The sequence below is a fragment of the Condylura cristata genome, unplaced genomic scaffold, assembly GCF_000260355.1.
Source record: "Condylura cristata isolate star-nosed mole 26May11 unplaced genomic scaffold, ConCri1.0 scaffold00029, whole genome shotgun sequence".
NCBI classification, from domain to species: domain Eukaryota; kingdom Metazoa; phylum Chordata; class Mammalia; order Eulipotyphla; family Talpidae; genus Condylura; species Condylura cristata.
In genome coordinates this window covers 20,877,782-20,901,750 of record NW_004567130.1, presented here as the reverse complement: position 1 = coordinate 20,901,750, position 23,969 = coordinate 20,877,782, and the positions used below count along the sequence as shown (strand labels likewise).

Below are 23,969 nucleotides of genomic sequence, written 5' to 3'. Positions count from 1 at the left end.
CCCTCACTGTCATCCCCCTGTCTTGCCCTTAGAGGCCTAACCTGCTTTCCAGATAACTGCGCAGCCCCAGATGGTTGGCTGGTAGCAGGAAGACCTCTTTGGCATTTTCCTTTGTTTAGGGTTGCATAGGTACTGTGTGGGTACACTGGGAAGATGCCAACAAGTTAATTTTTGAAAAGGCAAAGAATCTGCTCAGGACATTTTTAAAAATCTGGTAGCTCATACGTCTCCGGGACTGTTTCAAAAGTATGTACGAGTTGCTTGAAACTTGAATGGCATCTCGCCTTCTCCCAGCCCTGTGCCTCCAGCTGGAGAACTAGCACCAATTAAGGCTGCTTTGATTTTTGGGGGTATGGGGGGGTGGGCACAAGAGAAGAGCGGAGCAGGAGACATTTCCTTCCTCTTTCATAGTATTTGCAGCCATATGTTGAAATAGGCAGAGCTTGCTGTTGCTCCTGTGGTGTGCCCTCCCCACGCCCCAAGGTACCCACTACCCTGCTTCCCATCACCCGCAGGGGGCGCTTTCCGGCTGACTTCAGCCCGGAACTTCTGGCTCTCTCCCCCTCTCCCTCCCATTCGAACACCAAACCCACTCATCATCTCAGTGATGCTATCAGGTAGCTGCTGGAGAAGCAGCCTTACCTAGCAGACAGCTCCTCTAATCGCCAGATAAGTGGCCCTGTTTTCTTTCATCCACCGAGCTAGACTGCCTATCTAAACAGGTGAAACTTGTTAAGTTTTTTCTCAGGCGATTAACAGTGAAGAAACATGGCACTTAGGAAAGACTCCCCCCACCCCCAAAGTTGGGTGATGTAACTTTCTCCTTTCTTAACTTCCCATTGTCTTCAAAAGTTCTTAAGGTGGTTGTATAATCATCCTTGACAGGAACTTGGTGAAGGTTGTTTATTTGTACATCCTGGTGAGATACGGGGTGTTCCTGAGATGAAGGTGACTTAGGGGAGATCTTTTCTAAGGTCCTGTCTGCTTTTTGGACCAGCCCCAGCTAGTTCAGTGCATATTGGGGGTGCAGAGGCACTGGGGTGGGTGGAAATGGGAGGGGGAGGGGAGAGAAAACTGCTACCTAAGAGTTGCCAGTTGATGTTTGGAAAAAAAGGTGCAAACAGGCCTCCATGAGAGGCATTCCCTACAGATTGCTTGTGCTTCTTGGAGTATTATTTATACAGCACTTTGTGGGCCCTATTGATGAGTTACTGTATTGTTAATTATACATCCTTGATTTTCCCAGTATGTTTCATAGAGTTTATGGTTTTTTTTTTAATATAGTAGTTTATTTTTACATAATTTTGTACATTTTTTTTTCATCTCAGTTGTAATCCCCGTGGGTTTCCCATCATCAAGTCACCCTGTGCCATCACCATAGTCCTGTGCACTTCCCCCCCCCCCCGAGTTTACTGTTTTTAATAAAGGTAATTTGTCAAAAAATGAAGCCTTTATGCAAATTTTAAATCAGGAGCTGTGTCCTTTTTGAGGTTATGCCTGGTAGTCAGCAGAAAGTGTGGTCGCGGTAGGTGGCGTTCTGCACAGGGTGACTGGACTGGCGTCTGCATGTGTTGTCATGATTAATCTTCGGGTCTTTGCTGCGTGCCACCTCTGACATGATGGGAGGTGATGTAGCAGAAACCTCTGTGTTGTCATAACTCTGATGGCAGCCCATCTGCTTTAATATCCTCCGACAAAGTAGTTAATACCTTTAAGCTTCTGTTTCTCATTTCTAAGGGTTTTTTAGTACTTTTAAGATTTAATTTTATTTATTTATGGGGTGTAGACCACAGTCGCAGTGGGTAGGAGGGATGGAGAGGACTCACCAGAGACAGCAGGCAGCAGAACAGGCAGATCCACTGAGATAACTGCTAGGGGGAGCGGCGGGAGATGGGAGGGGTCTGCTGCGCCCTGTGGGTCACTCCGTGGCTGGGGATCGAACTCGTGCAGTAGTGGCTGGCAATAGCTTGATGGTGCTGAGACTTTAACCCCTGTACCACCAGAGAGGCCCCAAAATGAGGGTTATTTTTTTTTCTCCAGAGGCCTTTTTGCCCCTACAGTCTTGAACATTGTTGAAAGTTGTATTTTCTGTGCTTATTCTATGAAAAAAGGCAAATGTGTGTGCAAATTAACTCCATTTTTTTTTTTAACCATTCAGACTAATTTTCGAAAATGCCAAGTAGGAAATTTGCTGATGGTGAAGTGGTAAGAGGTCGGTGGCCTGGGAGTTCACTGTATTATGAAGTAGAAATTCTAAGCCATGACAGCAAGTCCCAACTTTACACTGTAAAATACAAAGATGGAACAGAACTTGAGTTGAAAGAGAATGACATCAAGGTAAGCGCCCCTTCGGCTTCCCAAAGCATATTTTCAGGAAGTGGGAGATGATTATTGGTTTGGTTTTGACCTTAGAGTGCCCAGTGGCAGTTTGGAGGCAAAGGCCGTGTTCAGAGTCAGGCACTGTTTTTGGCTCTGGAATGTGTGAAGGAGGCCTCAGACCCTGTCCTCAGGGAAAGCTGCTGGAGGAGACAGTGCTGAATGCTGGCCAGCCCTCGGCTTCCTGCATGCTTTGGTGGAAACTTGTCGGGATGGTCTTGGAGCACATGAAGGTAGGGAAGGAGCTGAACACTGAGGACACACCGGAGTAACTTGACTGAGGTGGCAGTTGCCCCAGAAGGCAGGCGTGGGGCAGGTAAGTGCCGGAAGCCAGGTGTGGTAGGAGGAGGATTAAACGGGAGCCGGAAGTGGAGGAGTTTGGGCTTCATCCTGAACACCAGAGGTTTTTTTGAGTAAAATTTTATTTATTGCATTGGTTTACAATCATATATAAATTTCTGGAGTACAGTGTGACACCTTAATCTGTATTTCTGCCTCCCTTCACTTAGTATCAAAATTCTTTCGCCTTTGCCTCTGTCAGATTGGCCCCTCCACACTTGACCCTTCCTGTGGTAACCAACATTTTTAACCTAACAAAGTTACTTTTTGTTAAGTTTTGTTAGTTTATTTGTCTTAGTTATTTATAGTCTATACATGAAAGAGACCATTTGGTAATTGTCTTTTCACTCTGAATATTAAAGAGAGTGTTCATAACTGATGAGCGATTACCAAGAGAATGGCATTAAATCGATTTGACCCTACTAGTGCAAGGCCTTTTACCTATCTGTGGGGAGCCTGGGCTTCAAAAAATCTCATGTGTGATGTATAGATACTTGCGTTATCATGAAAATGAATTAGTAGACGACTGGAAAAAAAAGGATGCGCAAAAGCAAAGCCTTAACTTTTTATTATCAGATTCACCAGACATACGATTACTCTGTCAGATGCTATGAAGATTTCTACATCCCTTTTCTGAATTGTTGCAGATAAGTAGTAAACAGTTCTTGAATCCCCTAGCCTGCTGACCTGTTTGAGAGCTCTAGACAGAGGTAGCAATGCTTTTGAATACAGAGACAGTAAACCTTTAAGCTTTAAACCCAATGCGTTCTACACAGAAGCAGCTCTCGGCAGAATGTGTGTTCCTATAGAACTTTCGTATGGACACTGAAATTTGAATTTCACATAATTCTCACATGTTATGAAGTCTTACACGTGATTTTGTTGTCAGGCACTTAAAAATGTAAAGCCATTTATATATTGGTCATAGGTGGACCACACAGAATATGTGTGGGAGGAATTTGGCTGGGTGGTTGGTTTGCCTTCCGGATCCTGGGAAGTCTGGGCGAGTGGGTGAGGACAGGACTAGCACGTTGTTAAGTGTTCAGACTTGTAAGCATCTCCAGACCTGCCTGTGTGGTCTGTTCAGAGTGAAACTGTGGGCCTAGTGGGACTAGTGACTGTGGGACTAGTTTGTGACTGTCCTTGTGCAGATTTCTCCTGTCTCACCAGCTCAAGTTTGATCAGTGTCAGTCGTCACTCTTGTGTAGTTACTGTGAGAGTGTGTAGCTGATTGCGTTAGATATATTCATGTCATGGCAAAACTGCCGACGAAGAATTAGGAGTGGAAAGGCATCATTTGACATTGCAGTTTTTCCCCCTGGCCTCATCTGATGGCTTTTCCTGGGGTGGTTTCAGAGTTAACGGGAACATCTTTGGGCCTTTCTACCCATCCCACATCAGTTTGTGGTAAAGCTCTTTCCTTCTCCTTCCCTTCTAGCCTCTGACGTCCTTCAGGCAGAGGAAAAGTGGCTCCACTTCCAGTTCTCCCGCAAGACGCCGAGGGAGCCGGTCACGGTCCCGCTCCAGATCCCCAGGCCGGCCACCACGAAGCTCTCGCAGAGCAGCCTCAGCCTCGGCCTCCAGACGGCCAGAGATCAAGGAGATGAGGAAGGAGGTGTTGGAAGTTAAACTGACTCCACTGGTGTTGGTAATTGTATTTGGAAGATGTTTACCTTTAACATAGTCCTTTGTCTAAACCAATTACTTGGCAATGAACATTACTGAAATATCAGTGAAACATCAAATCTAAGGTGATCACTGATGCATGAGAGTACAGGAAAAATGAGTGAAAGAATAGAAATTAGAAGGCTTTTTAAATACCAGTGAAAAATGACATTCTAAAGTTACTACAGTGCTGTTTAATATTAGGGTTTTAAAAACAACAATATTTAAATATAAAATGAGAATTGTATATTGAACTGAATATATTTTTATACTCTATAAAAAGCTTTTGTATAAAATAATGAGGCATAACTCGATTACAGAAGCATTCTCGTTCTCTAGGCATCACTATTTGTGACTTTCCTCAGTCAGAAATTATCATTTTAATGGATTAGTTTTTAAGTATAAGGCCAGAAATACCCTGGTATGTGGTGCCCTGCTCACTGGATATTTTAGATGGCAGACCAAACAGAAAATACTTTAAAGTGAAAAAATAGAATAAAGGTCATTTTAGTGAATTCACTTAATATTACCTTGTAAAATGCACTCAAACCTTTAATAAAAGCATAAAAAAACTTTAAAAGCCAAATTGTATACATACTATTTTGTAGTCTGGTTTTTTTAAAGTCAGATATTGATAGAAATTCTACTTTTTTCTTTCTAAATTTTTACTGTTATCTACAAATATTCTTATACAACAAAATAATCTTATACAACATCTGATACTTCTTTAGGGTAAATTCTTACAGGTGGATTTGCCAAGTGAGATGGATAGAGCAGATTTGAGGCTCTTATACATATTGCCAGATTTCTTCAAGTTTATACCAGTATCAGTGATATACCAGTGTATCAGTGTTGGAGGTGATGTATTACAGGGGAAAGACAATACATACAGTGCTCTAGCTTTGATCTCTGGCATTAATCCTTGCACACACTCAGTGCGTGAGTACACTGTTAATTGGAAGTTAGTACAATTTAGGGTTGGCCAGCTGTTACAAGATTACAATTTGGGTTTTTACAGACTGTATATTAGACATTTGAAAATGGAGTGTAGTGTTTATGGTGGGTCCATTAACTGCTAAGTGACTCATGAGTACTTAGGTGAGCCTGTGTATGTGTTCAGTATCACTACTGCACGTTTGGACTGTCATTGGGACTCAAACTCAGTGCTGTATTAAAGCTTGGCCTTGCCAGCGGTCCTCCCAGGGATGTGTGTGTGTTTTTAATTTGTTTTCCTCCTATTATCAGTGTTAGTTTATTGGTTTATGAGAGTTTCTAGCTTATTAGTGACCTATACAGAAGCACAGTATAGATCTCAGCCATACATTGCCTAAAAAGTCTTTTGAAGTCAAGTGTGATCCCTGTTTTGTTTGATGCTGAATTTCTTCCATCACTTGAACAGTATGTACATTCAAGAGATTGAGTCGAAATAAGTTACAGGGAGAGAAAATTTGTGGTTAAGTGAAAACCATGCAGCCTGAGAACCAGAAAATAGGTAGTTTGTCAGTCACTAGTAATGCTCATAAGTACCTATTAATAATTTCCTATTAGTGGTTATGTGGGGGCAGTAAATATCTTTGCTATTAAAATAAAAACAGTGATCTAATATATTGATTTTTACTTTACTTAAAAATACTAGATTCTCTGCTGTTGAACAATGAAATTATAATAGTCTAATTACATCTCAAAGATGAAAGATCTTATGTAGAAATTACATTGTAAGACCCAAAATTTAGTTAAGTTTATTCTTTTCTGCTTTTGGTGAAAGCTGGCTAAAATGCTTCAGGATTAAGACTCTGGACATCATGTTCCTTTTAGATTTAATTTTCTGTCATGTTCTTAAGGTTAAAATGCTCCATGTTCTTCAATCTAGAAACCATTTGGAAACAGCATTAGCAGCCACAATGGGGAGCCTGAGCACATAGAGAGGAATGACATGCCCCACAGAAACACACAGGTATGCAGGGTGTTATCCTCATCGCAGGTAACTGTTTTCCTTATTAAAGTGACTTTCCCTAAAGAAGCACATTGAAAACCACAGTATTTTCTTTCACGCTTTTCTAAAATTGTGTCCCAGTACTTTTGCTAGTATGTAGCTGTATTAAGATGCTGAATTAGTTAATGTGGTACTATTAGTGATAATTATTGTCTACACTTACTTAATATAGTTTTACTTTTTTCACTAGGAAAAATTCCATTTGTCACAAGAAAGTAGTTACATATCTACACAGTACAGCCTTCGTCCGAGAAGAGAGGAGATCAAATTAAAAGACATTGATTTTAAGGAAGAAAAGGCTGTTACTAAAGGACCTACGTCGCTGAGAACCTTTGAAGTGCCATCCACACAGAAGAAAGATTTGGAGTTCGGAGGAGTACCTGGTAGGCATCCCGTTGGCTCCGAGGAGGTCAGGCAGGGCAGGAGAGCGGTGGTTGCTGCCATCAGGTGCACAGGGAAGGCCGCTCTCTGACGTGTCACACAGTGCAGGAAATGGGTTTGGGGAGCCCGGGGGCAAATAGCTCAGAGTTGGAAGGAGCTGCGGGTGCAAAGGCCTGAGGAGCGAGTATTTTTGAGGGTTATTCTAGAGCAGCAAGGGTGCTCATGCAGCTTTGGTTGGATTGTAGCCACCTATTAATAGGTTTTGGGCAGAGACATGTAAAGAAGTGATAAAGGCAAGGTTATCATGATTGCTGTAAATAGGAGAGAGGGTGAACTATCAGAAACACAGGAATCTGCTAATAATCAACCCTGAGGCTGCCGGGCCTGTCTTGGGCAGGAACAGTGGGAAGCAGCGCTCTGCATAAAACCAAGTCGTGGAGTCTAGCCTGTCTGCTAGACACGTTGAGCGTGAGGGTCAAAAGATTGTCAGGTCTTCAAAGATACGGAGTATTAAGTAGGTGGAACTGGTGAAACGTAATGCGTTAGTAAAAGAAACGGAGTACCAATGTTTGAAAATCTTGTCTGGCTTAGTCACTTCGTACTTTGTGAGTGAAAACGCTTGGTAGCGGGGCTGTTAAAGTCACTGTCCAGCTGCACTTGAAATCTGTGCATGTTTCTTGCATGTGATATCATCATAACTGGTAGAAGCGTAGAGACCTAAAGCTATTTTAAACTTTGGCTAATGGTTTTAGATGCTCTGATCTTCCAATACATTTGCGTAGTGGGTGGCTTATAAATGTAGAACTTGGTTTCTGAAGTGTAGTTTAGCTGGACATCTGCTGTTTTACCACGTTAATGTCGTTGGTTACTTGCCCCCTGGATCTGACAGGTGGAGAATAGGAGCTATTTGATGGACATTAGAAGCTGACTTAGCCAGACTTGAATTTTGACCTTAATGAAAATAAAACGGGGTTGCAATGGGAGCCTGAGTCTGTGCTGGTCGTTGCAGGTGTGTCTCTCATCATGCTTGGCCTGCCTGTCTTCCTCTTCCTGTTGCTGTTGATGTGTCAGCAGAGGGATCCCAGTCTTCTGAATTTCCCGCCTCCCTTGCCAGCTTTGTCTGGCTTATGGGAAACCAGAGTTTTTGGAGTTTACCTACTCTGGTTTTTCCTTCAGTCTCTGCTTTATTTACTGCCAATAGGGAAGGTAAGTTTTTGTTCTGGCATAATAGTATGAGAGATTTTCCTTCCTTCTCTTCTGTTTACATAAAGAAATGTACAGTAGCTTCAAGGTTAAGAGTTGTCTTTAGCTATAACTACTGAAAGCACAACTTTAGTTTATTAAGCCATTACTTTTCTGTCCTGTAACACCTTATTAAACAGAACTTCAAAGTCTATTTGAGGTTTTTGGTATAACCTTTCAAACCAAATAGGAAAGAATAAGTTATTTTGTAAAATAGCCTAGTAGGAGAGTTTGCTGGTTAAAACAAAACAAAACAAAACAAAACAAACCCTGTCTGAAAATTCTAGTTCAGACACAGAATGTTAAATTATTAATGAACTTGTTTGTATCTTTTACTTTTTTTCTTAATGCGGTGAATTTCAGAGATTTGCTGTCAGCAATGTGTTTGTTCTTTTAAAACTCATGCAGTGTATTTAAATTTGTTCTCATTGCTAAATGTAGTTTTTCTTTCAGTAGTAGAATATGTTAACTGGGGTATATTTAAAGGAACATGAGGTTCCCTAGAGAATAAATAATTCATTTAGAGATCCTATCAAGGACTTTGCAAGTTAATCAGCTGTCCCTAAACCAAAGGAGCGGTTTTATTCGAATAGGCCAATGCCAATGGTAAGAAGGTGGGACTGCAGACTCGGACATCTTCGCAGCTCACCATAGTAATGTTGACTCTAGTAAGGAGTTCTGTGAGGTGGCTCTGCAGGCATTTATGGTAAAACTACAATAAAATTCAGGTTAACATGGGGTACGACTGGTTTAAACTAGATATTTAGTAAGCAGTTTTGATGGTTAAAAACTTACATATGTGTCCTCACAGACTAAAACCCAACGCAGCATTTGTTACCTCTAGTAGATGAGGATTGATAGAAATCAGCATGTGGGGTTTGACTAACCCTGTGCTCTCAGACAGGTATTAAATTTCTCCTGGGTTCCCTTTCTTCACTAATGAGAGAGTAAAGTAGTTTAGCCAAGAAAAACAATACCATGTTAGTATTTTGCAGTTGAAAGTGATTTGTAACATTTTTGAATAGCTATTTTGGGAGTTAAAATGTGACTTGCTGCTGCAAGTGTTTTTAATATGATTCTTCGGTTTCAAGTTGTGTATTTCTTGAGCACCTTTTGCATGGTATCTGTCTCTACTGAATACTGTGGATGACTCCAAAGAGTTGAAATGATCGTAGGTGCGCTCACAGCCTCTTATTGAAGATAAAAACAATGATTGAATAACTGGGTGAGCATATGTATCAATAGTAGAGCTGGTAAACAGCTGAGTACATATCAAATATCACATGGGCCAGTGTCGATTGGCTAAATAGGGTAAAGCCTGATTGAAAAGGACCTGCAAATGTAAGATAAACCTGCCCTTTATCTAAGTAAGGGAAAGTTGTAGAAGATTTTTGAATCAGAGATCCAGAAGCTGCAGAGGTTTTCTACTTTAAAGCACATTTAGTCTAGTGGCACATGAGGTAGTTGGAGGGAGGGTGGCCACCGCAGGCGTTTCCATATGCTGAGAGTTATCATTAGATTTCAATTTAAGATCAATTCCTGAAGGTGGAATTGCGTCACTGAAGAGTGTACCATTGAGAGTTTCGAAATTTGAAGCTAAATTTCCCTTTTAAAAGATGGTCTCCTCCTTGGGCATGTTGAAATTTAAACCCTACTTGAAGGCATATATATGATGGTAAAGTGTGCTTCTTAAATTAAGAAAACTTTTTCTTTTAAGGTTGTGGAAGGGACACCTCTCGCTGACGGAAGAAGACTCAAGTATAGATTAAATGGTAATTTTTGAAAAAGACTCTTGTTGATAGCCCAAACTTTTGAGTGTTGTACACTTTAAACACTCAAAAACTGATTACACTATGTCCTTACTTTGAAGGACATACAAATAAACTGCTTCCCTGTAGTCAGCATGTGGCAGGCATGCTGTGGATACTAACATGGCCTCCCGTCATTCTTCCCACTGTCCAGCCTTATGTTTTAGTAGCATTTACCGCTAGTTGAAATATGTCTTCTGTCTTAGTATTTTATCCTGATTTATCACTAGGGCTTAAGAAGTCCTGCACCGATTGTGGGCTTCACGCCCTCAGCCAACCATTGGGGCCTCTGTTGCTTTGCTCCTGCCGCTGACTTCCGGGCTTGGTCTTGGATATGTGTCTCTGATACATTCAGTGTGCTTTGGCTGGGAAACTTCCCCCACATACCTGATCATTCCTGCCGCATCCTGTCACAGCGTGCTCAGGCAGCCTCTGGCCCCTCTCTCCTCAGCTCCGCGAGGAGCATGTGAGAACCAGCCCAACTTTGCTGCATGAAGACTTTGATACAGTGCAAGTAACTTGCCTTTAAGAAATGCAGGGTAGTTTATCCTTATACACTTTCCATGTTAACTAGGTTGAGTAGACATATATTTACCTTTTTTTGGGACTTATGTTATAAATTTAATTCTTGACCTTTTTAAACCCTATCACTGCTGACCTTTCTCACTTGGGGTATTTTTTTGTTCAGTGTCTTCTGTCTAGCACCTACTCTATCTGAGATTGTTCTACTGGACTCTGAAGAGGAAGCCAAAGATAATTTAGATCTGCTTTCTGCCTTAAAGTGCCAAGCACGCAAAGCATCACTGGCCTGTTGTGATGCTTAACACGTATTTTGCTGTTAGTGTCAGATGTCTCACTTCTTTGACTGCATTCCTTGGTGCTATAACGAGGTTTAGAGTCTCGGTGTCTCTCCTGTCACTGTCTCTGTCTTACTCTTGCCTTGCAGATCCCGTGAAGCTGGGTCTAATATATTGCCTCAGCTCTGTTGACAGTAGTGCTCTGTAGGTTCCCTCTAGTGTGTGACTTGCTGTAATACTTTTCTGAGTAGTTCACTACGTGTGAGCATAGTATGCGTCAGCAAGAGCCAGCTGGCAGTGGCTGTATTGGTTGGTTGATCCTTTAAATACTGCCTTAGCTGGGTGCTCTGACTCTGGCTACAGACGACGGAGATTCCTCGAAGTGCTGAATGAGGACTTTGACTCCACATAGGCCAGAGAGTGCTTTATCATTCCTTTTTAAAATATTCACGTATTTTATGAGATTAAGTCAGTATTCAGAAAGTTAAAGGAAAGTTACAGGAGTTCGGAGTTACTCTTTGGAATGAGCCTGATATGTGGACGTGTAGATTTAAATAATAAATTAGAGATGGCCACTTCACTTGATAACAGTTTTGATTTTAGAATTCTTTGGTAAGTAATAGCTACCTCTTTTTGTATTTGACTGATTATCCGTTGTAATTTGGCGACTTACTTAGAACACAGCTCTTGGAGGCGCTGAACTGCTGAAGCAGAGCTACTTCTGTAGCTAAAAGAAGCCAGCTAGCCCATGAGTGTGTGGACTTGTTGCACCGGTCAAACCAAGCGGGCTGTGTTTGGAACCAGAGCTCTTCTATGAGCTTCGTGGGTTTTTTTTAAGTTTAGAATTGTGCTTGAAAGCCTCCGGGTCCAGCAGACTCTGAGCCCCGTCACCGTGAGCCCTCAGTACCCGCCTGTCTGAGGCTGTGTTGCGGCTGCCGCCGTGGGGGCAAGGCCTTTCACAGCCATTTTGATGGCAAACTGTGACTAGGATTTTTGAGACTATTATTGGCAAGTTATTTCAAGTAAAAATATTTATATTTTAATGCTTCCCAGGAGTTCCCTAAAGGCTGTAAAATGTGTTAGCCATTTGACTTGGTCTGAGTTTGGACTATGCGCATTTGACATTCTTTGCAGCTTTCTAATATTGGGACTTTTTATGTCTTTCTCAGATTAATTAAAAGCAGCTACTGACTAAAGCTGTCCACAGCCACTGCTGCCTGGTTGGATCCCCGACCAGGGAGTGACCCACAGGGTGCAGCAGACATCTGTTTGCCCGCTGCTCCCCTCAGCAGTATATTTCAGTAGACCCGCCTGTCCTGCTCCCCACTCTGTCTCTGGGGAGTTCTCTCACCCCCTGCCCCTGACACCTCTGGCCTACACCTAAGTTCTTGTATGCATGAATAAATAAAAGCAAATCTTTTTAAAAAGTCAAAATTGGGCTCTCCCTGGTAGCACAGTGGGTTAAAGCACCGCATTATGAAGCTCTCCAAAGCCACTGCAGTACGAGTTTGAGCCCCGGCCAGAGAGCTGACCCACACAGTGTGGCAGACCTCTCCTGACCCACCCGCTGCTGCCCTCAGCAGTGTACCTTGTCATTCCGCCTGTTCTGCTCCCCACTCTGTCTCTGGGGAATCCTGTCAACCCACTACACCCGTGGCCGGCACCCCAGTTCTATATGCATCAATAAATAAGTAAATCTTAAAAGAAAAATGTCAAAACATATGAACAGTTATGAGAGAGACACAATATCTGTACTGAGGATTAGCCCTCAGAGGCATTGACTTGAAAATGAAATTAGGATTTTTCAAAACAGCACTAGATTGTTTTATGGGTGTAAATTTCGTGTAAACCTGGGCCAATGTTAACATTTTGCCTTTTTCTTTCTTAAGGTTTCTATGCCTTCATCCTGACGTCTGCAGGGGTTGGAGCGTCGCTTTTCTGGGGCCTGGACCTGAGTTACGTGCACAGTCATTTCCTGCAGCTGGCGCTCGCAGCCACTGCTTTTGCTGTGGTGCTGAGTGTTTACCTGTACACCCGGGCTTTGGCAGCGCGCCGGGACGAGCTGTCGCCCGCGAGCTCTGGTGAGCAGGGCAGAACTTGTCATGAAGGCGTCCACAGCACTTCGCGGCCATTTCTGCACTTACGTAGATTGCTTTTCTTCTAGCTTCAGTTTCTGAGACTTTATAAAGAGAAGTAAGAAAAAAAAAGATGATTTTTAAAAATTTAAAGGAAGAAAGTATGTTTCTTTTCTTTTCTTTTTTTTTTTGCCCTTCACTGCTCTTCTTTTTATTCTGTTAGTCCCTAGATTACAGAAAGACAATTTAGGACCTTACAGTAACATTTTAATAATGTTAATAACATCATAATATATGACTGATTTTTTTTGATCCAAAATAAAAACCTCCCGGTTGCTTAAAACCAGGGTGTTTGGTCCTACAGACCCCTAGAGCCTAGCAGGGCAGGTACTTCCAGGTGCAGCCGCCTCCCCACCTCCCGCTAAACCCCTCAGGCAAGCTCTTGAGCAGTTGAATGATGACTCTGGATAATAGACAGCCTTGGAATGATGCCTCATAATTGGGTTTGGAATTCTGTTTGGGTAAAAACTTTTCCCTTCTCAGGAAATGCCATCTATGATTTCTTCATTGGCCGTGAATTAAATCCTCGGATTGGTAATTTTGATCTCAAATATTTTTGTGAATTGCGCCCCGGATTGATTGGATGGGTATGTCTTTTTTTTTTTTTTTTTTTTTTTTTTTAATTTAATTTAGTTGTACAAATTAGTCTTGCATTTAGAAAGAAATGTACACAACTTTAACATAAAATATGTTTTGGGGAATAACTACAGCTTTCCATAACCTTCTACTTAAAGTCAAGCTTTCTTACTGTGAATGTAGCACAGAGGCTTATAATGCCCTGTTAAATATTACAAAAGTTAAAGGGTTTGCTTCATTTTGATAAAATGAGTTTGTATTTGTATAGGAAAATGATAGTGTAGGTGAATTATGTGAGAAAAACTGTGTTTTTCCTCCTCCTGAAAAAATGTTTTGACCTCTTTGCCTTGTAGGAGAGCTGTACAGGGCGCTCTGCGCGCCTGCTCTGCCCCAGCGCCAGCGCTTGGCGCGACGGTACAGTCGCCACGCTGACGCTGCCACAGCGTCCTTGTATCTGAACCCATAGATCTTACTTAGCGAGCCCAGGTTTTCCATTGTTGACCTGTTTCTGTTCCAGGGTTTTCTGTGTGGTTCCACGGTGCCTCTCAGTGTTATTGTACCGTAGTCGTCTCTAGTCTGTAACACCTGCCGGCCTTTCCTAGTCTCTCATGACCTTGACAGTATGAAGAATATTGTTCAGGTGTTTCATGCAAGTCCCTTAGTTTGGGTTAGTCCAGTTTTTTTTTTCTGGACTGGAGTGGGCTATTTATAAGAGTATTACAGAAATGATGTTCTGTCTTCGGTGCATCATATCGAGGAGTTTGTGATAGTGATGTGCCTGGTTACTGATGTGATGACTTGGTCACGTACCTTCTGCAGGTTTCTCGCCTGGGAGTCAGCATCGTTCCCTCTGGTTGCCAGTGATCCTGGGGGAGGCACTTTGAGACATATTTGTTCCTTTTTTTTCAGGTGGTTATTAACCTGGTGATGCTTTTGACTGAGATGAAAGTATATAATCGTGCCGTCCCATCCTTAGCAATGATTTTGGTTACCAGTTTCCAGCTTTTATACGTAGTGGATGCTCTCTGGAACGAGGTAATTAATTTTTTTTTTTAAGATTTTATTTATTCAATAGAACTGGGGTACAGGCCAGAGATGCGGAGGGTGAGGGGATTCACCAGAGACAGAGCGGGGAGCAGAACAGGCAGATAGATGAAGTACACTGCTGAGGGGAGCAGCGGGCAGGTCAGGAGAGGTCTGTCACGCCATGTGGTCACCTCTGGGGCAGGCGGGGATCGAACTCATGCTGAAGTGGCTTTAGCTTCTTAGTGCAGTGCTTTAACCCGCCGAGCCACCAGGGAGGGCCACGAGGGAATTAATTTTAAGAGCAGATGCCTTGGCATCTGCAGTCTTCGTGGGTGTGACCTGACTTCCCTGACCCTCAGCCTACTTGCAGGGCTTGTAGCTAAGTGAGATGCTGGCCTGTGGCTGAGTGTTGCTGACCAGAGATTTGGCGATACTTCCTGTGAATCAGCTGCTCTTTATAGGTGCTAAATATTCTGAGATCTGTGGATCTTGGCTTTATGGATTTGACTGACTCTAAATAGAATTTAATTTCTTAATTACTATATGAAAGTAGGTGAATAGATACTCAAATTAGAATAGTATCTTTTGGATTGTGAAGAGGTAGCTAGTTCTTAAATCATGGTGAGATGTTTTATGGTTGGTGGTTCACACTACAGAGACTAGTGCTATGAAATGGACATAAAATCAGAAGTTGTGACACATTGAGGGAGCCAGTTTGAATAAAGCTAAGTTCCTTTATGGCTTTCTCCCAAACATTGAGAAGTCATTGTAGTTTTCTGCTACTTGGAGACCCAATAAGTAATTTGCTTATCTATGTCTTAGCTAAACATATTAAAAATTATTTTTTCCTCAGGCCTGTTTTACAATTCTTTTAGCATATTTAGTTAGGCTTGTAATCATCTCCAAATTCCAAATTGAGTCATATCTTTCAGTTTTAAAGACAAAAGTGGCAGCGTGTAATATTCCAAGACAAGTTTGCATGGTAGTCTGTTAACGTTTTTCGAACGGTGTCCTCTGCTTTGTGTAGGGGTGTTCTTTAAAAAAATTTTTTTTGTGTCATCAATATTGTACCCTCCCCCCAGCACACATAGACTGGTCTCTGATTTTGGCCTTACATAGAGGAAAGTCTTGAAAACGACTTTGGAGACTCAGTATTTTGATGGTGTTTTTCTTTGGGAGGACCAGGACCTTGAGGCAGCCAGGTCCCGTTTACAGGTAGTCCAGGTCCAGGCTGCGTGAAGCTGCCCGGCTAATATGCCAAACGATGCTTCCCTGCTGCTTTGCCACCTCAGAGTTCTTTCTAAGCTTGCTCTCTGATGCTTTTCAGATGACACGAATTCTTTCCTTCTGGTCTTCTCCTTCTCGATTTCTGTCCTACTGGGGCAGTCACTTTTTAAGTGGCTTAGAAATAAATATTTTTCTAGAGATTTAGCCAAACATTGACTTCTGTTTGTTAACAGAAAATGTTTGGATACCAAGGCACTCTTCACAGGCAGAGGGTTGGAGTTGGGAAGTTGGTGTTTTCTGGGTGCTGTGAGTGTCTCAGCTGGGGGGGGTGCTGTGGACTTGAGGGTGGGACTGCAGGCTGTGGCTCTCTAGCGCCTGGCACGCTGACTGGTACCTGCTTGGTGATTTCTTGCTGTTCATTGAAATTCTGCCACACACAAGCTGTGAGGAAGTGAGGCAGTGTTTAAGGTTAAGTAACCTGCACCTGAGCCCTGCTGGGCTGTCCTTAGCCCTGAGCGTTGGGGGCTGGCTCTTCCTGGCTTCTGTCTCCAGTTACATCCAGTTACCACTGCATCTTTTTTATCCACTCTCATCCTTTTAAGAACACCTTTACCTTGATCCGGCCTGGTCTTGTGAGTCTGCTTCAGACTAGACACTCCTGGCTGAAGTGGGAGCTTCAGGACCACTGGGCTTGCGAGCCCATTTTCTGACCCACAATCATTGTGCTTGCTTTCCGAGGGAAGAATGTCCCTTGGAGATGTCACTTTTTTTTTTTAACCACGAACACTGATTCCCCAACCGAATTTAAACCAAATCTTTTTGTACATTGCAGTGTGTTCTGAAGTTCAAGGTAACTCAGGTCTGACATTCTGAGTTTTGACTTTGGTGGTGTCTCCACATTCCAGATCTGGCCCTCAGGCATCCAGGTCCAGACATGATCTGGCTACTTGTTCATGCTCCCAGCTCCTCTAGGAGGGGCCATTCATGTCTTAATTTACCATGAGGGGTTCACCATGTTGCCAGCAAGCTTACTTTCTTATTTTTCAACATGAAAAATAAGCAGAGGGAGTTGATGGCTCTTACGCCTTCAGCAGCCGTTGGCAGGCATGTGCAGTTGCTGGTGCGGCTCAGGCGACACTCAGGCAGAGGCTGCTCTGGCCAGCCAGACCTGGCACCTTCGCTCTAGTCTCCCGCGGTGGCAGCGTTTGGGATGCCCAGTCTGCCGTGAGCGGTCAGGGAGCTGCTTCGGGAGCAGGCGGTGTCCAGCCTGGAGAGGGACGGCCGGGCAAAGGTGCAGCGGCATAGGAACCGCTTCTGACTGCTGTCTCGGGTGTCAGCCGAGAGTACAGGAGAGGAAGCCGGCAGAGTGACTCGGTGACACGCGCCCGGGAGCCCGTCTCCCGCCTCGGCGAGCTGTGCCGCCCACAGCCCTTTAGACGTTTCACTCTATCACTACACACTAGTGCTTTATTTGGGTACTTTAAACTTCGAAGTTTTCTCCCCCAAAGTGTCGTGAACATTTCTTTCCCCTCTCTCCACAGGAGGCAGTATTGACAACCATGGATATTATCCATGATGGTTTTGGATTTATGCTGGCTTTTGGAGATTTAGTGTGGGTTCCATTTATCTACAGCCTCCAAGCCTTTTACCTAGTCAAGCATCCAAATGAAGTGTCTTGGCCCCTGGCTTCTCTGATTATTGCTCTGAAACGTGAGTATTGACTCTAGTCTCGGTGCACCAGGGAGGGCCCGTTTTGAATTGTTCTTAAGAAATCAAACTATGCTGTACTTTGGAGACTTCCTCAGATGTTAGAATACTCTCTCAGTGAAGTTGAAGATGCCTTTAAATACTTTTCTGTATCTAAATTGTTAACATGAAACTTCTAAAAAATTACAGTTTGTGGATACGTAATCTTCCGATGTGCAAATTCACAGAAAAATGCGTTCCGGAAAAACCCCACTGATCCAAAGCTTGCACGTAAGTGTGTTTCCAGTACACGATTTGCATTTACATGTCATGTTTCTGTCTGTACAGAGGTCACTAAAACAGTACTTTCATTTTTGTGTAGACTTAAAGACCATTCATACTTCAACGGGAAAAAGTCTTCTGGTTTCTGGATGGTGGGGCTTTGTTCGTCACCCCAATTACCTGGGCGATCTCATCATGGCTCTGGCGTGGTCTCTCCCGTGTGGTGAGTGGTCAGGAGGATGCTCGCTCCGCCTGCTCGGCGTGGGGGGCCTCTGAGGGGACCGTGCGGGCGAGTTGCCGCCAGCCCGCTGCCCCGGTCAGGTCGGGGCTGCCATGCTGCTGCCCTGAGCGCTGCGCCCTGACACGCAGCCCTTCATTACCTTGCTTCTGAGGGAAGTTAGGGCCTGCACCGCCTGAACTTCTCTCCACATTTCTGAAAGCAAAATAGTTTTAAACTGCCTAAAAGCTTTTTTTCTGAGCAGAATATAGGGATATACATTTTTATTAATGGCTCAGTGTACCTAGATTCTGACACACTCTGGTCCTTCAGGAGACACTTCTGTGTTGTGTGTGTTTCCACTAGTGTGGAAGGGACCGTGGCGCCGCCTGCGCTCTGCTGCACCCCGCCCCCCAAGCGGTCGGCAGTGTTCTCCACGGAGGGGGGGAGGGAGCCCGACAGTCGTCAGACCGGGCTGGTCACTCCTCTGCTAGCTCATGCACGACCCTCCCCACAGCGCGGGTCCTGCTCCGTGGGCGAGCTGCTTTCCTGTTGCTGGCAAAGTGGAGCCCTGTCATGGTTCATGCCTAAGGGGATTTGTGGAAAAGCAAGAAAAACTTAGTCCTGTGGTCCCTGAAGCCACCTAACGCGGCTCCTGCTGTTGTCTCCAGGCTTTAATCACATTCTGCCTTATTTCTACGTGATCTACTTCACCATGTTGCTTGTCCACCGGGAGGCGCGCGACGAGCACAGCTGCCGGAGGAAGTACGGCCTGGCCTGGGACAAGTACTGCCAGCGCGTGCCCTACCGCATCCTCCCCTACGTGTACTGAGCCGCGCCGGCCTCCGCCCCCTGCGCCAGCAGCCAGAGGGCCCAGGGGACCCACCGTCACCCGCTGACGGGGTCTTCACGTTTTCTTTTCTTTCCGAGTCAGGACTTTAGAGCCAAGTAACACATCTTTTCGTAGCTGTGCTCATTTTATTCAGTCAGACAGTCCACACCAAGGAAGGTCGGTGGGACCTGTATTCCAGGAGGAAAGTTTTAATCCTTAAAAACCTGAAAACAGTCTCATACATGCACTGAAAAGGATGCTACTCACGTTTATGGTTTTTGGTTGCTTCTCAACTACTCGCTTTCTTGCCAGTTGGTTTTTCTTAAAGGAAAACAGTTGCATTCAGGATCCACCTACGATTTATTGTTTCCCTTTAAATGTAATCGTTTACGACTTATTTGATTTGGAAGTAAACCTGTGAAAGGGGCTGGGAGATTGCCAGCAGACACTGTGAGGGCAGCAGCAGTGGCAGTTTGCTTCACCTCAGCTTCCAAAACTGCATTTAAAATGTAAATATATAGCTTTTATGTAATATATGGTGACTTCAGATTTTTTCTGTACAGTATTTTGAATGTGAGATAATTATCAGGACTAAGTATCTTTCTAGCAAAAACATTTTCAGTGTTTTCAGTTTTGTAAAGTGATACATGTGAATTGAACATTTTACAACCATCAGAATTCACTTCATATTGTATAAAAGATGCTGTTTCTAATCCAAAGTTTGTGAATCCGGCTTTGCTACCTCAGCTGCACATGTGTGTTTGCTTTTGCAAACTGCTGCAGATAGGAAAAAGAGCATAAATATATATTTGTAGAGTAACATCACTATTTAAACATTTTTACCCAGATTGGTGTTTGAAAATTTGCCGTTACAGGCTCATATTTTTGTATGTTTTTGCCTTTTTTAATTAAATCGTGTTTTTGCTACTGTTTTAGCTTGTGCAGTTTTATACTGTATTTTGTATAACCTTTATATTTACAAGACTCTTACTTCTTGGAAGTCTATTCACCTAAAAACAATTTACTAGTTTAAAATCTCTTAGTTTAATAGAATTGTGTAAGGTAGCTTCCGCCATTAAATCCTAGTCATTTATGTAGTCTCGATTGTTCTATAAAGGAATATAGCAAGCTTAACTAAACTTTTGTATTCAAAGTGAAGTATACTCTCCCTGTCTTAAACATAGGGGAATGCATACATACATTGTATATGTGTGGGTTTCTGATGATACATTTTACATCCAAGCCATTTAGATCCGAGTTGCTCTACACTGTGATTTGAGGTGGACATGACTTAGTTTCGTTGACGCCGTCCTGGGGCTGGCGTGCACCCGTAGTCTGTAAGACGCTGTTCTGGTGACATTGTCAGCGTTGCATGAGTACGGATGTGCACGGGCAGGGTTTGTCCTGGCGTCAGAAGTGGGGTGCAGGAGTATTCTGCAAGACCCGCCGGGGAAATGGGAGGAGGAAGGAGGACATTCTCTCCCGCAGTGGAAGAGTCTGCTGCCAACACGCCTGCAGTTTCTCACCATCAGCTATGACTTGTTTTTAATTTTTTGACATGTTTATTTGATAAGTTTTATAATGAAGTTTTAAGTTGGCAATAAAGTTGAAAATAACAAGATGTTTCTTTGTTCATTGGGGCCTCTTTTTTCCCTCATAACCCTGGGGTCATTTGTTTGGAACCCCTGGACCACAGGCAATCGGGGTTACAAGTAGATCTCAGAAAGTTAGCATTTTGAAGGGGTTGGCTGGTGCTAACCCGGATGATGGTCACAGACTCAGTATTTGGTGTTGGAGAGAGTGAGGGGAACTTCTGTCCACCACAAAAGCATCTGCAGGGCCTCCCTGGGGCGCAGCGGGCTAAAGCACAGCACCGAGAAGCTGAAGCCCCTGCAGCACGAGCTCGATCCCTGCCCTGAGGAGACCCCCAGGGCACCGCAGACCTCTCCTGACCCTCCCACTGCTCCCCTCAGCAGTGGACTTTGCCCCACTCTGGTGCTGCACCACCAGGGAGGGCCCCATGTTTCCATTTTAATGCAATCAGCTGAATTCTCAAAATTGGCTTTTCAGTGGGAAGAGTTGATTCAGTGATTTTTAAGTCAGCGAAAGATTGTACTTAAAGGCCTCAGAAGTCCATACAGTATCCCTTCATACAAATGTTCAATCATTTTCAACTTTTAATCTTTCTTAGTGAGTTCTTTCTTTTGTTTTTTTATTAGAAGATGTGGGGTGTAGGCCAGAGGTGTGGGGGTGAGCCCTGAGATGGGAGAGGGGACAGGCGACTGGGGTGCTCTCTCCTGCAGCCACCAGAGGGCGCAGGTCTCCCCAGTTCCTGAGCTGGGAGCTCCTGTGGCAGGCCTCCACGCAGGTGCATCTCCCGGGCTAACGCCCTCCCCAGTCCTGGTCTACTCAGCCGTTGCACAACTGTTGCACAACTTAGGCGCTTGAAGGCAGGGCTTGCACAGCTCTGTGAGAGGGGAAGATTTGCATTGAGACCACCCTGTGCATGAAGGTGACTTCTAAGAATGGTTCGGCTCAGTTCTGGCTGTGGGCTCAGGAAGCAGAGCCAGGGCATAACACCATGGCCTGGGCACCTCTCCTCCTCACCCTCCTTGCTCACTGCACAGGTGCATTCTGCATGGGATTCTGGGAGGGAACCTGGGTTTCACTAAAAATGATGACCTTTCCTCCCTGGAGCTGTGGCATGTCCGTCCTCAGTGACCCCTGTGCTGCCCCCTTCTCCCCGCAGGGTCCTGGGCCCAGTTTGAGCTGACCCAGCCCCGCTCAGTGTCGGGGTCTGTGGGGCAGACGGTCACCATCTCCTGCACCCGCAGCAGCGGTGACATTGAAGATGGCTGTGTTCTGGTACCAGCGGCGCCCGCGCGGCGCCTCCAGCACTGTGATCTATGCTGATGACCAGAGACCCTCAGGGGTCCCCGGTCGGTTCTCTGGCTCCATCGACAGCTCCTCCATGCCGCCGCCCTGACCATCTCCGGGCTGCAGCCCGAGGACCAGGCCGACTACTACTGTCAGGCTTACGACAATAGCAGTTATAGCTCGCAGTGCCCCAGACGGGCGGGGAAGTGAGACCAAAACTCCTCAAACCCCGCCTGGGTGTGCCCTCAACTGTCAAGTTTGTGTTGAGATTATATGTTCCTAAGTCCCTGATTGTTCTTTCAGATCCTCTCCCCAGATCTTGATGGGTGATTTTGTTTCTTTTGCAAGTACTTCATGGACATGATCTAGCAAAGAGTGCCACGGGACTCGGGCAGAGCGGGCTGCACTGTGCAGGGGGGACTTTAAACGTGTAATATGGCACCACACAGTACAGGCCAGTGGCAACCCCCCCATAAAAACACCTTCAAAAGCTCCCAATATACACTGGGGGGCTGGGATGTCACCCCATTTGAGATCACCTGGGCTAAAACATGATGTGGGCCGGACTTTTTTTGAGTCCAGTCTGTGGCATTCAGCTGGAAAGGCACTATGCATCATCCGTCTCTTCTTCTGCTCCCCCATTTATTAGGCAGACAAGGCGTAGACCTCAAACAAGATCCGAACACCATGGCCTGATCCCGTGGAATCACCTACAGCCAGGGCAGGACTCCACACTGATGTATACAGGGAACGTTTTAAATGTTATATTTTCATCTGAAAATGTAACACTCCATCTGAATTGTATTCTCTTAGCCTGGGAGAAAAATTTCTATACAAACATTTTGTATATGAATCAAAATCCTGACAAAAACATATGACATGGACACTACGAGCCAAACTTAAAAGGTCAATCAGGCCCTCCCTGGTGACATGATGGGTTAAAACGCAGCACTATGGAGCTGTTCACAGCCATGGCAGCATGAGTTCCACCCCGCCCCGGCGGTGACCCCCAGGGCGCGGCAGACCTCTCCTGCTCTACCCGCTGCTCCCCTCAGCAGTGTGCTTCATCGAAATGCCTGTTCTGCTCCTGTCTCTGTCTCTAGTGAATCTCACCATCCCCCTGCACCTCTGGTCTGTACCCCAGTTCTTGTGTGCATAAATAAATACACTTTAAAATAAATGAATGAATATAAGATCATTTAACACATTCAAGGATTATATTAGAGTATTCACAGGTGTTAGGGATTCCAGAGCCTTTATTGAAAGCAATCACTAAATTTAATCTAGACATAAAACGAAATATTTAGAAACATTTGCTGAACTGTTTTCTTTTGAATATGTCATTCACTTGCTCCTGGAAGATTCCATTCTGTGCTTCTCACCTGAGCTTCCTCTAAAGTCCTTCAGCCAGTCCAACCATCTTTGGCACCTGCCGTGATGCAGCTCTGGATTGTTTCATCTTTTCTGGTGTGCACGCAAAATTTGTTCCATAAGCATGTCTGCACCTTCATGGACGAGGACGCCTCTGGGACGAGAGCCTACAGTAGCCTGCACAGTGTCCTGGAATCACCACACCTGGGGTCAGACCTGGGGCGTGCGAGGGTCAGGGCCTGGTGGCTGGGCAAAGCCGGCTCTCCGGGCTTGGGCCGCGATGAGTGCCGCCCTGAGACCAGCAGGGGGCGCTGTGGGACCGCCCTGTGGCTCCGCAGAGGCCCAGCGAGGCTCCTTCCCTGAGGAGCCTGGGCCTGGGGGCTGCGGCTTGTGCTCCCTACCCGGGGCCCAGCAGCTGTGTCCCCCATGGCCTGGCACGGCCCCCCAAGCACAGCCTGTGTGGAGACGGCAGGTGCTTCCTCCCAGGGCTCTCCCAAGGGGTAAAGCAAACTCTCCCCGAGTGTTGGGTGAGCTGAACTGTGGTCTCAGGGCCCAGGGAGGGGCTGGCAGTGCCTGGCTGAGCCCCACTTGCATGCCAGTCCCTTTTGGGGGGGCTTCAACCCACGAGGGGAGGGCGACTTTGAGGGTTTGGTTTAGAAACTAGACTCTTTGTCTTGTCTGCACTGCACACTCATTGTAGTAACGTCCCTTTCCCTTAAAGGCCTTATATGCTTATATGCTTGGTTTTGGTGAGGCTATGGCAGAACCTACTTAGAGGGGCAGGTTTGGGGGCTCGGGGCGCCCCTCTCCTCCTGGAACACAAAGCGCTCACTTTAGCAAAGCCTTGAGGAATTGGTTGAGGAAAACAGCTAGCCCACTCGCCAGCCCTTCGAGGCGAGCCTTAACCAGTCCTAGGCTGTCCGGGAAGCGCAGTCTGCTGAGCGCCAGGGCCTCGCGCTCTGCCATGTTTACAAGCCTCGTGACGCTCTTCCAGAGAGGCGCGAAGGCTTCTGGGAAACGGCCCGCGCCGGCCTCTGCGCATGCGCCGCTGTGGGCGCACAGGGGCGCTGGTCCGCGACGTCGGAGTCTGTCGGCCTGAGGTGAGGGCGCCCCGGGAGGGGCTGCGGAGGGCCGCGGGG

The 23,969-nt window shown here is 45.2% G+C and overlaps 1 protein-coding gene and 1 gene segment (V, D, J or C); both read left to right on the top strand.

Moving 5' to 3' along the window:
* Positions 1-1,989: 1,989 nt before the first annotated feature.
* On the top strand, positions 1,990-20,178 carry LBR (lamin B receptor). The gene is made up of 13 exons (XM_004691030.2): positions 1,990-2,337; positions 4,154-4,363; positions 6,251-6,334; positions 6,564-6,756; positions 7,764-7,960; positions 9,714-9,768; positions 12,491-12,682; positions 13,220-13,323; positions 14,222-14,347; positions 17,107-17,275; positions 17,462-17,542; positions 17,634-17,756; positions 18,422-20,178. Exons 1-13 carry the CDS (start codon positions 2,173-2,175, stop codon positions 18,580-18,582), a joined length of 1,860 nt encoding a protein of 619 aa, XP_004691087.1. The 5' UTR covers positions 1,990-2,172; the 3' UTR covers positions 18,583-20,178.
* Positions 20,179-21,163: 985 nt separating this feature from the next.
* Positions 21,164-21,669, top strand: LOC101627199. The segment is given in 2 exon segments: positions 21,164-21,209; positions 21,332-21,669. Coding segments are annotated over 2 exon segments (384 nt in total).
* The last annotated feature ends 2,300 nt before the right edge of the window (positions 21,670-23,969 follow it).